The following is a 15,493-nucleotide window of genomic DNA, read 5'->3' on the forward strand; positions in this document are numbered from 1 at the left end:
AAAAATAGCAAGAAATATTCTAGTTGTTTGGTCAACCAAATTGCCTCATTGTTGTACTTGTAAGTGGCTAAATACTACACATGTGCGCACACACACACACACACCACACAGTGTTCTGTATGATATTTTATTAACTTTATAATCCCTTATTCAGGTTACAACATAGCACTATGGATGGATCAGATTCATCTTTAATTCTCTCTCTCTCTCTCTCTCTCTCTCTCTCTCTCTCTCACACCTCTACACCACACACACACACACATCCATAAACATATAGCTTCACTACTTAGTTTTAATTGTAATATAAATATGATCCATCCCTTCTATAGAAATATCCCACACATTGTAACCTGATCATCAGATTTTTCCATATATCTCTATAGATAAGACGCTATTTTGTCTGGTCACTTCACACACTCTCAATTTCATTGAGTCTCTCTGTCAGCTATAGATATCTTTAGACATGCATTTGATTCACTTCACTTTAGGGATTCAATTTCCTCTATACTTTTCTCTCACACACTCTCTCTCTCTCTCTCATCTATTACTAATAATTGAATTGATATTCACACCTCTACATGAACATCTAAGAGCTCTTTATTTGCTAAACTATGAAAGGCCAAGCTGACATGTAAGAAAAGTAAACAGATAAAGCTATCCATCTCATTAAGCTTTGTTGAACACGGCAGCAGCTTTGGGAAAATAGCTTTGTTTCCTGGAACATGTTTTCTCTTTTCAAAAACAAATCAGGCAGAAGATTGGATTGGCAGAATTGTTAGAGAATCAGAGAGGAAAAAAAATATGCTATGCCGTGTATGTTCTAATGCACTAATCTCCAAGTTCAAATCCCACAAAAGTTGACTATGCCTTTTGGGTCCACGAAATAAAATACCAGCCAAGAGGATGGATTGGCACTGTTGTTAGGGCATCAGACAGCATTTATTCCAGCTCTGTGCATTCTTAGTTCAAATCCCATCTTGACCACTATTAGAGTAAAATTCATTCTTCTAGAAACACAAAACCTAAAACAAAAGGCACCAGAGTTCCTTATTGAGTGTGGACAACCCAAGAACACAAAGTGATGGTTGTGGTATACCTGTTGCTAAAGGGTAGCATTGGACAGCACTACCCCCTCACTATTCAGTGATGCACCCTCAGATTTAGAAAATACAACTTTAAAAAAATCTTCTGCAATATAATTAGTGCCCACTCAGAATATTCTGAAGCACCCCCATGGCACCTAAGTCTGGCAACAGACCTGGGACATGATGGTAATCTTGATGATGATCATGGAGATGGATGCAGTGATGTGGGTGACAATAATGGAAGTATGATGACAACTTTCATTTTGAATATCCAGTTGGCAGTTCACCAGACAACCAGTCAATTCCAATTAGCTTCCATTTGTCAGACAACTTATCATTAACACTTTTGTTACCATATTTCAACTGAAATACACTGCATTTATTTCAAGAGATTTTTAAAATAATGAAGAATTTATTAAAATAATTTTGTGTTTATTAAACTGGTGTTAGGAACATAACATATTTTGATTGAAGGTTTTCATTTAGATCACTTTAACCATCTTCTTACTATATTCCTGTTAAAATACACTGTTTTTATTTGTTAATTTTGAAAATAACGAAGACTATTAAAATAATTTTGTTGTTAGTAAACACATTTGGAACATAAATTAACCATAAATTTTGATGGAAAGTTTTAATTTAGGATACTTTCAATGAGAAACTTTGTATCATAGAACTAGGGCCAGTCTCAGGTAGGTTGGTAATAGAAGAGTTAAATAGCTATCACAAGATTTTACAATTTAATCTCTGTAGGCATTAGGCATTGCTTTGTGCAGTTCCTGCCATGAGATGAAGTCATTTGGTAATAGGTTGGCATTCTGTGTAGTGCAAAAGTTCATTGAAGAATTCGATAAGTTCAATTGATTTTATGATTGAACAATCTAACATTTCAAGTTCTTGCCCATCAAACTCTTCTACAAACTCTCACTTGTATTAATTATTGCATTTGCTGACATAGGCCATTACTAGTTTCCACAAATTCTGAATTTTATCATAGAAATTTTTTTTCCCTTTTTTTTTTTTTTAACCCTCTCGATTTCTAAACATAATTGTTAACTTCAACCTGAAAGATAATCAAGAAACATAACCTCAAAGCCCTTAGCTCTTACCCTTCAAACTTCTTTACAAACTCATTAGTTTCTTTAAATTCTTAATTTTGCCTTACAAAAATTGTATGTTTTTTTTTTTTTTAACTCTCTCAGCTTCTAACCATGTTAACTGCAACCTGAAAAAAAAGTCAAGAAAACTAACCCTAAAACCCCAATCTCTTGTCTTTCAAAAATTGCATTTTGTCCCCCTTTTTTATCCCTGTCAACCTCCAAAAATAATTGTTAACTGCAACCTGAGAAAATGTCCACAAAAACAACCCCAAAAGCCCAAAACAAGTCCTAAAAAGACTTAATGTCAACAGTACCAATAATGTTTAGCAATTTCAGTGGAAAAGATTTTTCTCTTGAGTGTTCTTCATTCTAAGATTTTTATAAGAAATTGCTCTCTGTAGATAATAACTCTCAAGTGTATAATAACTAAATGTAATGTGCTATTTTGACAACAGCTCACCTGAACGCTACAAACTGTCAACAGATGGTTTAATGATGCAAGTGGAAATGAATAGTATTCGTTTGAGAAACATTGCCCTCCTCATTAAATATGCTGCATTTTAAGAAGGTGTGTGTGGGAGGGGGAGGTTAAAACCTATTGCAGTACAAACTTTCTATTTCTCTCTTTGTTGTAGTAAAGATTGTTTGCCAACATAACATGGCAGTTCTGGTTTAGGATGAATGTTGCTGTAATTTAGCCCCAGGAGACATCGTCTCCATCTGGCTATACAACACGATCTGTGTCCTTATATTTTCAAACAAGGGAATGTAGCACCCCCACTCAGCTCAAAACAATATCTGTCTGTACTGCTATTGCGTAAAAGCACCCAGTACACTCAGTAAAGTGGTTGGTGTTAGGAAGGGCATCCAGCTGTAGAAACCATGCCAAAATAGACATGGTGCCTGAACAGCCCTTCAGCTGGTCAGTCCTCTGTCAAACCGTCCAACCCATGCCAACATGGAAAGCCAACATTAAATGATGATAATGACAATTATGATGATAAGTCAATGAGTTACAGAGATTTATCAAAATAATTTATTCGTTATTAAGCTAGCGTTTGGATCATAGCAAACTTTGCTTACTTAAAACTACAGTACATATAAATATAAATTTAAAGACATTAGTTCAGAATGAGTGGATTGGTATCAAGGGGGTTAAGTAGTTGGGGTACAACTCTTCTCCAGATAAAATGCTGAAGATTTTGTGGGAGCCTTAATTTTGTTTTGCTTTTCCTTTTCTATTGGAGTTTAGTACTGCAAACCTAGAAAATAATGTTTTATGTTTTATCTAACAATAATTTGTTCTAATATGAAAATTATATGTTCTATGTTTTATTTAACAACAAATGGTATCTTGGTATTGAATTTAGAACAGTTCTAAAAGACTTCATTTCATTTTCTTGTTCAAACCAGATAGAATATTCTACCAAAGAGCTGTTAGAATTTACCAAACTCTCTATATATTGTGCTTATGTTCTTCCTTTTTTTTCTTTTCAGGTGCCACAAGAGAAATGGGTTCTTCTCTCACACGGCTTTGCATGCGACATAGGAGTATAGAAAACAAGATAAAAACTTTAGCAAGGTGAGTATGAAGGATTAGCATGATACCTCCTATTTTCTACAAACCACTATTAACTTTTGTTTTGTTTTGTTTTTTTTACAATGGCATTCAGAATTCCATACCTTCTGTTTAATGTCCATTTTTCCATGGTTGCACGGAGCAGACAGAAAGGACATCCTGCCATAGAAATTGTACCACAACAAATTCTGTCTGACCCATGCAAGCTTGAAAAAGTAGACATAAGTGCGGAAGATAAGAAAGACAGACAGATATACATACATACATACATGCATACAATCAAACAAAGAGGACATCTATGAACCATTGATAAGGAGTTTGAAAATCCAGTACCTAAGATACACTCTCTGCTTCATACCCATTATAATAGGAGCAAACAGGATACATACCAACCCATCTGGAGCAAACTATGGCTGAATTTGGAGTCTTGCAAATCCTTAATTCATATGCTACAAATGGTCATGATATCCAGAACTATTAAAATTTGCTGCTCCTTAAGATTTAAAGGATCTCTTTTTGTATCTCTTTTACTCGTTTCAGTCATTTGACTGTGGCCATGCTGGAGCACCGCCTTTTTAGTCGAGCAAATTGACCCCCAGGACTTATTTTTTGGAAGCATAGTACTTATTCTATCGGTTTCTTTTGCCGAACCGCTAAGTTACAGTGACATGTAAACACCACCATCGGTTGTCAAGCGATGTTGGGGGGAGGGGACAAACAGTCACACAAACATATACACACACATACATACATACATACATATATATATATATATATATATATATGACAGGCTTCTTTCAGTTTCCGTCTACCAAATCCACTCACAAGGCTTTGGTCAGCCCGCGGCTATAGTAGAAGACACTTGCCCAAGGTACCACACAGTGGGAATGAACCCGGAACCATGTGGTTGGTAAGCAAGCTACTTACCACAAAGCCACTCCTTTGCCTTGATGATGGTTAAAACAACATACATTCCTTCATAACCAAGTTGGTGGCCAGTCAAAATTTCCTCTAAATTAAAAAGAGAAAGAATGCATTCACACACACACACACACACACACACTTATACATACATTTTAACTTGCACTTTTCCATACATAGAAACCAGTCGGATATACACACACACACACACACACTGAGTAGAAAACTTGAAGAACAGACGTTATTTTAACGAGACACATCTAAACCAACAGATGCTCCTAAACTAGTTGCTCAGTATCCCATCTGTCGGGGATCAATGCTAGATGGGTCAAAACAATTGTCATGATCAATAAACATTCTCATATCTTCCATCAATCATATATATAATACAAAATAAGAAAATGGAGAAATACACTATATATATATATATATATATATATATATATATATATCCAACTGGCTTCCACACACACACACATATAAGTTTGATATTAATGCCAATACACAAAACTCTCGGCCCTTGAGTCACTCCTGCTGATTATTAATAAAATATATATATGGGATGAAGTGCTGATGAAGCTGAATCGTTCAGGTGAGATGACAAGGGCCGAGATACCTGGTGCCTGACTGTACTCAAGAAGACCCTAACCCCACAGCTGAAGTGTTAAGACCACTCTTTTGCTGGTGGTGTAAAGCACTTGTGGTGATGCAACATAAAAGTGCCCATGCAGTGCCACATAAAAGTACCCAGGATACTCTGTAAAGTGGTTGGCATTAGGAAGGGCATCCAGGCATAGACACCTTGTCAAATCATACTGGAGTCTGGTGCAGCCCCCTAGCTTGCTGGCCCCTGTAAGAAAGTTTACACACACACACACAGAATCAATTATTTATTTGCAAAGTAGCAAATGAAATTCCAAAGAATAATCCAACAACAAAGCTTATTGGTTGATAAATGGTAGATTTACTGCAAGTCTTAGAATAAATATGTGTGTGTGGCTGAGAAAGAGATATCCTTAGGGAACATAATGAAATGAAAGACATCAGTACTTTGGTACTGAGATATGGCACTGAAAATTTGGGTTTCAGTTACAGACTAAGGGTTTATTGATTTAGGATTTTTATGTGTGTGTGTGTGTGTGTCTTAGATAACAAGATATAGTCTAGACCAGAGGTTCTTAGTCTAATACAGTACTCCATTTACTGAACGACATTTTACAAATGCTTCCTTTGTATGTTTTGAAAAAAAGATGCCAAAACAAAAGAAAAAGGAATTATTTTCATCAAACAGAGCAAAGTAATTTTGTACAGTAGTTGGCTGTGTGGCTAAGAAGTTTAATTCCCAACAGCATGGCTTTGGATTCAGTTTCCCACTATGTGGCATCTTGGGCAAGTGTCTTTTGCTGTGGTCCTGAGATGACCAAAGCCTTGTGAGTGGATTTGGTACATTGAAACTGAAAGAAGCCCTTGTGTGTGTGTGTGTGTGTTTTATGTGAAGGCACGTGGCTCAGTGGATAGAGCATCAGACTCACAAGAATGAGGTGGTGAGTTCAATTCCTGGACTGGACTCTGTGTTGTGTTCTTGAGCAAGATACTTTATTTCACTTTGCTCCAGTTCACTCATCTGTAAAAAATGAGTTGTGACATCACTGGTGCATTGCTATATTGGCCTTTGCCTTTCCCTTGGATAACATTAGTGGTATGGAGAGGGGAGGTTGGTATGCATGGACAACTGCTGGTCTTCCATAAACAATCTTGCCCAGTCTTGTACCTTTCTAGGTGCAGTCTCATAGTCATTCATAACCAAAAGGGGGTCTTTACCCTTATATATACGTGTGTGTGTGTATCGGGGCATATATGTGACTGCATGTATGTGTCTCCTTATCTTGGTACTGTATGATAGTTGTCAAAGAGAGTTATTGTCATGCAAGCAGTGTCATTAATTTCTAATATTCAGTATAAACATATCTGGCCATGGGAAGATACTATTTTACTTTGGAAATAAATGAGGACATTGAACAGGAAGAGCATTCAGCCATTGAAAAATCTGTCTCAGCAAATTTCATCCAAGCCATTAACCCTTTTGTTACCAACCCGGCTGAAACCAGCTCTGGATCTAAGTACAAATGTCTTGTTTTCATAAGTTTTGAATTAAAATCTTCCACCAAACCTTAGTCACAATTTATGTTCCTAACACTAGCTGAATGATAATTAAGTTATTTTACTAAATTCTTTGTTATATTCAAAGTAATTGAAAGAAACACAGAGCATCTCAAAATAAATACAGTAACGAAAGGGTTAAACAATTATGAAGATAATGATGACAACGATGAACGCTGCACATTTCCTTAGAAACATGGTAATAAAAGGGTGTTGCTCAGCTGATTCCTTCAGTTCCTTTGAACCAGTTAACCATCTGTTTAGGAATATATATATATATAATATATATATATATATATATATATATATATATATATATATAGCCTTACCTATATTTGAAGTAAATGTTGCTGTAATTCTTTAAAAATAGGTAAAACAAAATATATTTCTAAACAGATGGTTAACTAATTCAGAAGTTACGGGAAGAAAAAGAAAGCCAAAACTTAGCTAACTTCCAGAAACCAGCCAAGCAGTGATATACCCTCTACACTAGAATAGCTGTTGTTACTGCCTTTCTCCTTCTGTCTGTGTGTTAGCTATTATAGGCTGCCACCTTCATACATTGCCTTTTTTTTTGTTTTGTTTTTTTATAGACTAAACACTGCATTCACATTAACACAACATATGTTTACATCATATCTGCTGAGAAACTATTTACTGATAGGTGAGAGCATCGACATGCCTCTGCTTTCTAACTATATATATATATATATATTATATATATATATATATATATATATAATATATATCTATATATATAATATATATATATATATAGAGGGGGGGGCAGGTTATGGCTGTGTGGTAAGATGTTTGAAGTTTGCTTCCCAGCCACATGGTTCAAATCCCACTGTGTAGAACCTTGGGCAAGTGTCTTCCACTATAGCACTGAATCTTCTTGAGAACTATGTTAAGGGCACACATGTCTGTGGAGTGCTCAAATCTACCAGAATATATTGATAATGAATAGATACATTATTGTGAGGGTGCATGGCTTAGGGGTGAGTGATATTCGGCTCATGATCGTAAAGCCGTGAGTTCAATTCCTGACAGCACGTTGTGTCCTTGAGCAAGACACTTTATTTCATGTTTCTCCAGTCCACTCAGCTGGCAAGAATGAATAATGCCTGTATTTCAAAGGGCCAGCCTTGTCACATCCTGTGTCACGCTGGATCTCCCTAAGAACTACATTAAGGGTACACGTTTGTGGAGTGCTCAGCCACTTGCACATTAATTTCATGAGCAGACTGTTCTATTGGTTGGATCAACTGGAACCCCCGTCATCATAATCAGTGGAGTGCCAGACATTCGAAATCAAATTCGATAACTGGCATCCATGCTAGTGGACAGCTGAGAGTACCATACGCGCATGATCGTTACCAAAGCAACAAGCTTGCCTCCTTGCCAATGGCACATAAAAAGCACCATTTGAGTGTGATCGTTAACTGTGTCACCTTAGTGGCACTTGTGCTGGTGGCACATGAAAAAACATTCAAGTGAGGTCGTTGCCAGTGCCACTGGACTGGCTCCTGTGCAGGTGGCACGAAAAAGCACCATTTGAGCATGGCCGTTGCCAGTACCGCCTGACTGGCCCTCGTGCCAGTGGCACGTAAAAGCACCCACTACACTCTCAGAATGGTTGGCATTAGGAAGGGCATCCAGCTATAGAAACTCTGCCAGGTCAGATTAGAGTCTGGTGTAGCCATCTGGTTCGCCAGACCTCAGTCAAATTGTCCAACCCATGCTAGCATAGAAAGCGGACGTAAAACAATGATGATGATTCTTACCATTCTACATGTGCTTCATGAATTAATATCAGTTTGGCAGACAGCAAGCAATTCGCTGATTTCTATAAACAAGAGCCAATAATCTTCTTGGGCCTATTACTATGGAGAGGTAGCTTTGACTGAAGTGAAAAAAAAAACAAGATCAAAACACTGCTGTGCTTAAAGTCTCCTTATATCTATGAATTGCATGTTGTGGACACACATTATCTAAATGCAGGAGACATTCTTCAGTGACAAATAACATCAGCAATCAGCCTTTTATTCATGTTGAAAATCTAACAGAATGTATAAAGAATGAATAGTTATGTTATTACTCTAATCACAGCTTATTTGTAGCCTGGTGCACTTTTCTCCTTCCTGTGTTTCTTTTGTTTATTTTTAAATTATACTTTGGCATCGCAGGTAGATGTTAGAAATTGATAGAACACCCAACAAAATATTTTGTAATTGGTTATATCTCTTTATGTTCAGAGTTCAAATCCAGCTGAGGCCTACTTTCCTTCTCATTCTTCTGGTGGAGGTTCAATAGAATAATGAGGTCAATGTAATTGATTAGAATCCTAAAATGCAGTGTTCCAGTGTGGCTGCTGTCCAATGACTGAAACTAGTAAAAGAACAAGTTCTTAGTGTCAGTGTTTCTGTGGCTGTTATTGCAATTGTTGTTTAGCCCCAGGTTAGCCCTGATCAAGCAAGTTTGATCAACAGCATCACCAGTCATGGTAGTCAACTTGCTCTTTCTCTCTCTCTCTCTCTCTCTCTTTTTTTTTTTCTTTACTATTTAAATGTTAGTATTTGATCTGAGGATGGTTTGGTTGTTGCTCTTAGCAGTTTCAACACCTCATAGAGACTGCTAAATATTATTTTATTTATCTATAAGATTTTTCTAAAGAATTCTTTGGCAAAATTACTTCAATATTTTTCATCAGCAATTAACATTTGTTTCTCATACACACAAGCACACAACACACACACACACACTATCTCACACACACTCATTATACTTATCATATAAGTAACATTTATTACATAACTTAATGATGGCTGTTGTTTGGTTTTCTTTTGAATTTTTCTATATATTTTTGGTTAGTTTTTTTTTTCTTTTTTTCTTCTAATCATTAGTATGAATATCTTTATCATTCAGTCATCATTAAACTTTATCTTTTATTAATTTATTTGATGTCTGTGTTGTTGGTTTTCATTTAATTATTACTCATTTATTTATGTTTTGCTAATTAGTACGAAAAAAGATTATCAGATCATTTCTTATTGGTATATATTCTACTTTAATAACAATTATACAGATTAAGGCGGCGAGCTGGCAGAAACGTTAGCATGCCGGGCAAAATGCTTTGCGGTATTTCGTCTGCCATTACATTCTGAGTTCAAATTCCGCCGAGGTTGACTTTGCTTTTCATCCTTTCGGGGTCGATTAAATAAGTACCAATTACACACTGGGGTCAATGTAATTGACTTAATCTGTTTGTCTGCTCTTGTTTGTCCTCTCTGTGTTTAGCCCCTTGTGGGTAGTAAAGAAATAGGTATTTCGTCTGCCGTTACGTTCTGAGTTCAAATTCCGCTGAGGTCAACTTTGCCTTTCATCCTTTCGGGGTCGATTAAATAAGTACCAATTATGCACTGGGGTCGATGTAATTGACTTAATCCGTTTGTCTGTCCTTGATTGTCCCCTCTGTGTGTAGCCCCTTATGGGCAGTAAAGAAATAAGAAACGTTAGCAGACCAGGCAAAATGCTTAGCAGCATTTCTTTACGTTCTGAGTTCAAGTTCTACTGGGATTGACTTTGCATTTCATTCTTTCAAGGTTGATTAAATAAATATCAGTTAAGCACTGGAGTTGATGTAATCAACTTACCCCTCCCCTGAAATTGCTGGCCTTGTGCCAAAATTTGAAACCTATATTATTAGAGCAGCAAGTTGGCAGAATTGTTTGAGCACTAGAAAAGAAAATCTTTACAGTATTTCTTCCAACTCTTTACATTCTGATTTCAAATCCTGTTGAGGTCAACTTTACCCTTTGTTCTTTCAAGGGTCAGTGAAACAAAGGACCAGTTTTAAGTAAATGGGCCTGATGGTATTGATTAACCCTCTTCCTTAAAAATTGCTGGCCCTTCTGCCTAAATCAGAGATCAATGTTAATGATACAAATAATGGAAAAGTGGTGAATTTGCAGTCATTAGATTATTGAATAGAATGGTTTGTGATATTTGTTGTGGTTCTTTGTTCTCTGAGTTCAAATCCCACTAAAGTCAACTTTACCTTTTGTTTTTCCAGAGTCAATAAATAATGTATCAGTTCAGAGTAACAAATTGTCAGAATTCTTAGAATGTCAGACAAAATACACTTTTTGGTATTTGTTTCAGTTCTTCATGTTCTGGGTTGACATTCTACCTCAGGGTTTCCACCACTAGCTATATCACCATTTATACATTCACTGAAAGAAGGGCTCAAGGTGAACCACAATAGACTGTGACACTGACCTCTCTCTCTCACTCTCTCTCCACCTCTTCTCACTTGGCACAGTTTTGCTTTGAATATAGCACTGGAAAATTGAACTCTCAAGTCTTTCTTTACCTTGGGGCTCATGGTAGATACACTCTACAAGTGCGTGTAGCCTGTTTAGAACTACTTCAGCAAAAAAAAAAAAAATCTTGCGCATGATATTGAGCAGGGAGATGCTTCTGTAAGTGTTACAGTTGTGGTGGTCTCTCTTTTTCATGTACAGTGTGATGTTTACATCTCACATGTCCTTAGGAACTGGTCCTTACTCCCAGCACTTTCAGGGTAGCTCATGAAGATGACTCAGTAGCATGGTTTCCCTTACTGAATTATTTCTGCCTGGTGCCTTACCATAAGCAAACAAGTTGTTGGGGCTCATTGGATTCATCATTCAGGAAAAAAATAATGTCATTCATGACAGATTGAGCTTGAATGCTAATGAGGGCAGATTCATTGACCGTCCTATCAATGAAGGACAAGTTTTGGTAATATTCAGCCCTCTTCTCTGTTAATATGATTCCTGATAAATAATACGTTGTCCTTGGACTTCAGAGGATCAATCTTACTGGTGGTGAGCCCCAAAGGTTTTCTTTATCCCTTAGATATTGTCACTGTCAACACAGTATGGACTGGATGTTTAGATACATATTCTACCAGTAATTGTTTGGCAGCATCTAGTTGTCCTTTGAGCACTGCTTCTTACTGTTTTCTCTGCACCAAAGTTCCTTTCCGGTGAATCTTTGTTTTATCGAAGCCCTAACTAGACCATTCCATGGTATGTTGCTAAGTTCTGCCATGCTGGTGATGACAGGTTCCATCTCAAAGAGGATGGATTCAAACCGACCTTAACTTCTCTTCTTTCTAAAGGATCACATGACTGTGTTATAAACAGTTTCACTGAGGAATTCTCATCTCCCTCTCATGGATATAGCGGCATGTTCAGTGAACTTTCATTTCAATTGATTGTTGAAGTCTTGTGCAAATTTCTGAGTTTGTTGCCCTCATGCTATTTATAATGTGTATCCTTTCTACTTGATGTGGTAGATCTTTAAGTTTAGTTGGACATGTTAGACAAATGGCTGTGTGATAAGAAGCTTGCTTCCCAACCACATGGCTCTGGGTTCAGTCCATCTTTGTGGCACCTTAGGCAAGTGTTTTCTACTATAGCCTTAAAGATGACTAAAACCTTGTGAGTGGGTTTGGTAGACAGACACTGAAATTGTCTCTGTGTGTTTCTTTGTCCCCCATCATTGCATGACAGCCAGTGTTGATGTGTTTACGTCCCTGTGACTTAGAAGTTCAGCAAAAGAGATCAATAGTATAAGTACCAAGCTTAGAAAATAAGTAATGGGGTCAATTCATTTAACTAAAAAAAATCCTTCACGGCAGTGCCCTTGCATGGCTGCACTCTAATGACTGAATCAAGTCAAAGATAATATTCGGTGCCTTCATGGACCGGTTCTGATACCAAGACTCTGTATTACCATTTGTTTGTCTCGTTACATGTTGCCATGCTTAAAGTTCAGTTTTCTTCAGTTTTTCTATGAGTACATGTGGCTCTAATGTTTAATCTTCATCTTTTTTACAGTACTATAACTGAAAATCTTGTTGCACCTTTACAAGAGAAGATGGAAGAGTGGAAACGTAATGTGGCACATTTGGACAAAGAACATGCAAAAGGTATATTCATTTTCACATATTGATTAATTGAATGGTTGATTGATTGATTGCTCACTGCCTTGGGTCAGTGATTCAAAAGTCATGATTTCAAAACCTACATTTGGTATTATAGTCCGCTCTTAATTAAGTCACACAACTTGACTCTGCTTACTTATTTCAATCAACATAGATAAAAATAAATTATGTGACAAATAGATTGTAAAAAGTAGATTGTGTGTGTGCATGCGCGTATACATACACATATACTGGGTGTGGGGAATAAATTGTCATCTAAATTACACAAAAAATGAAAATAATGCTAACATCTCATTTTAACAGATATATTTGCCAAAATTACATAAAAATAGCTTAAAATACTAAAGAGTAAATTTATTCAATAAAATCGTCATTGGCTTCGAGCACGGCCTTCAGATGATTTGGGAATCTTCTGCAACTCTTCTGGATGGTCTCCTTCTTTAAGTTATTCAATGCTGCCATAATCCTTGCCTTCAGTTCATCTTTGGTGTTACAAGGAGTTTTGTTGGTCTCTCACTCAACTGTGCCCCACACATAATAATCAAGGAGGCTGCAGTCTGGGGAGTTAGGTGGCTAGATGTTAGGGGTGATGGGGTCACAGAAATTGTCTGATGGCCATGACTGGGTTCTTCTGCTTGTGTGGCATGGTGCAGAATCCTGTTGCCAGACATAGGGTCTTCCAGCAGCCACCCTCTTGACCCAGAGCAGAACTACCTCCTTCAGGCACTTGATGTTGGCCTCCATGTTGAATCTGAGGCCATGTGGGAAGATGAACAGAGGCATAATGTTACCATCACTAGTGATCACTCTAAACACTATGATGTTGACTGGATGTTTGATTTTTATTACTCTTGGTACATTTCCTCAGATTGACACCCCCAACACTCTGAAATGTTCGTATTGGAGCTTCTGGTGCAAATACCAAGCAGTACAGCTTGTTATTTCCAAATTTCTGGCAGAGTGAATTGCATCATGGTGCTATTTTCGTCACAGACAGTGCCCAGTTGACCCTACTATACTTTGTAGTCAACCAAATAAAAAATAATGTGCATGCATGAAATTCATCATCATCATCATCATTTAACGTCCGCTTTCCATGCTAGCATGGGTTGGACGGTTCGACTGGGGTCTGGGAAGCCAGGAGGCTGCACCAGGCCGGCCCAGTCTGATCTGGTAGTGTTTCTACAGCTGGATGCCCTTCCTAACGCCAACCACTCCATGAGTGTAGTGGGTGCTTTTTACGTGCCACCGGCACAGGTGCCAGATGAGGCTGGCAACAGCCATGATCGGTTGGTGCTTTTTACATGCCACCTGCACAGAGGCCAGTCGAGGCGGCGCTGGCATCAGCCACATTCGCATGGTTCTTTTACATGCCACCGGCACTGGTATCACAACTGCAATTTCCATTGATTTTTGATCAATTTCGATTTCACTTGCTTCAACAGGTCTTCGCAATGGCAACAGTTTACCTCTCGCACCCTGTGTATAAAACAAACAAATTGCATGTAAAGCTCTTATGACAACTGGAACAACACTGAACTGTTCTTGTTGTTTAGCCCTAGGACAGTCCTTTTAGCAGAGGCCTATAATTATTATAAGCATTCCAATTGTGATCATGTGGGCCTTTTATTTATTCTGTTACATTTATTTATTTATTTGATATAGAGTATTTAAGACTGTATTATCCAATAATTATGCTCAGCCTTCACTCACAAGTGAGTATGGCTTAGTAGCATGTCCCATGCTTTCACTAATTCTTTTAGGTGCCTGAGTAGTTGAGAGCAAGCATAGACATCCTCTCAAACTCCCTCATCCTTGAGCTAGCACTTGTGATAGTTGGAAGGAAAGAGAGCTGCACCAGTATCTGTTTGGTACATATTTACAGACTGGAGCAACATGAAATGAAATGTCTTGCCCAGGGATTGAACCCACATGCTTACAATCACAAACCAAGTACTTTTAACCACTAAGCCACATGCTTCCCTATGTCATTCCAATAAGTCCTTATTTTTTCCAAGGAGGGTGGGCTATTATTTGTAACAGATTGAGCAATCCTGAAGATTTCCTTACCAGTTCAGGGGATTTTCTTTAAAACTGGTAAACTGCCATCTAGAAACTGATACACAACTGGTAATCCTGATCTCTCTCTCTCTCACACATACACATACACATACACACACACACACACACACACACACACACACCACACACACACACACACACACACACCTACCTGCATAGATCTTTCAGTAGAAACAAATAGATGGCTTGAGATAGGTCAGTTTATATTTATTACCAATCCTACTTATACAGTTTGCTAACAAAATCTAATATTGACTTTATTCTTGCATTAGACCAGACAAGAGACTATACATGCCAAAAGTTATGGCCATAGACGGAATGTATTTTAAATTAGCATTATGTGTGTGTGTGTGTGTGTGTGCAGGTGCGCACGTATGTGTATATACTCACACTGTCATCATCATTGTTTTAACTTCCGCTTTACTATGCTCGTATGGAATTTGTTGAGGTAGATTTTCTATAGCCAGGTGTCTGTATTATTGTCAGTCCTCACCTGTTTGCATGTAAGGTAATATTTCTTCATGCCCAGAAGACTGGAAATGAAGGACACCACTTACATGACAGTGACACT

At 37.5% G+C, this 15,493-nt stretch overlaps 1 protein-coding gene across 33 annotated transcripts in view; it reads left to right on the forward strand.

Annotated features, from left to right (window-relative positions):
- Positions 1 to 15,493, forward strand: part of LOC115216372 (protein MTSS 1) — a 337,421-nt gene that overhangs the window by 202,603 nt on the left and 119,325 nt on the right. For all 33 annotated transcript variants that reach the window (XM_036506884.1, XM_036506899.1, XM_036506878.1 and 30 more), the window contains exons 4-5: positions 3,683 to 3,767; positions 12,734 to 12,825. In XM_036506884.1, coding sequence (XP_036362777.1) covers positions 3,683 to 3,767; positions 12,734 to 12,825 — 177 coding nt within the window. The remainder of the gene's footprint in view (positions 1 to 3,682; positions 3,768 to 12,733; positions 12,826 to 15,493) is intronic.

Source organism: Octopus sinensis, linkage group LG10 (assembly GCF_006345805.1).
Source record: "Octopus sinensis linkage group LG10, ASM634580v1, whole genome shotgun sequence".
Classification (NCBI taxonomy): domain Eukaryota; kingdom Metazoa; phylum Mollusca; class Cephalopoda; order Octopoda; family Octopodidae; genus Octopus; species Octopus sinensis.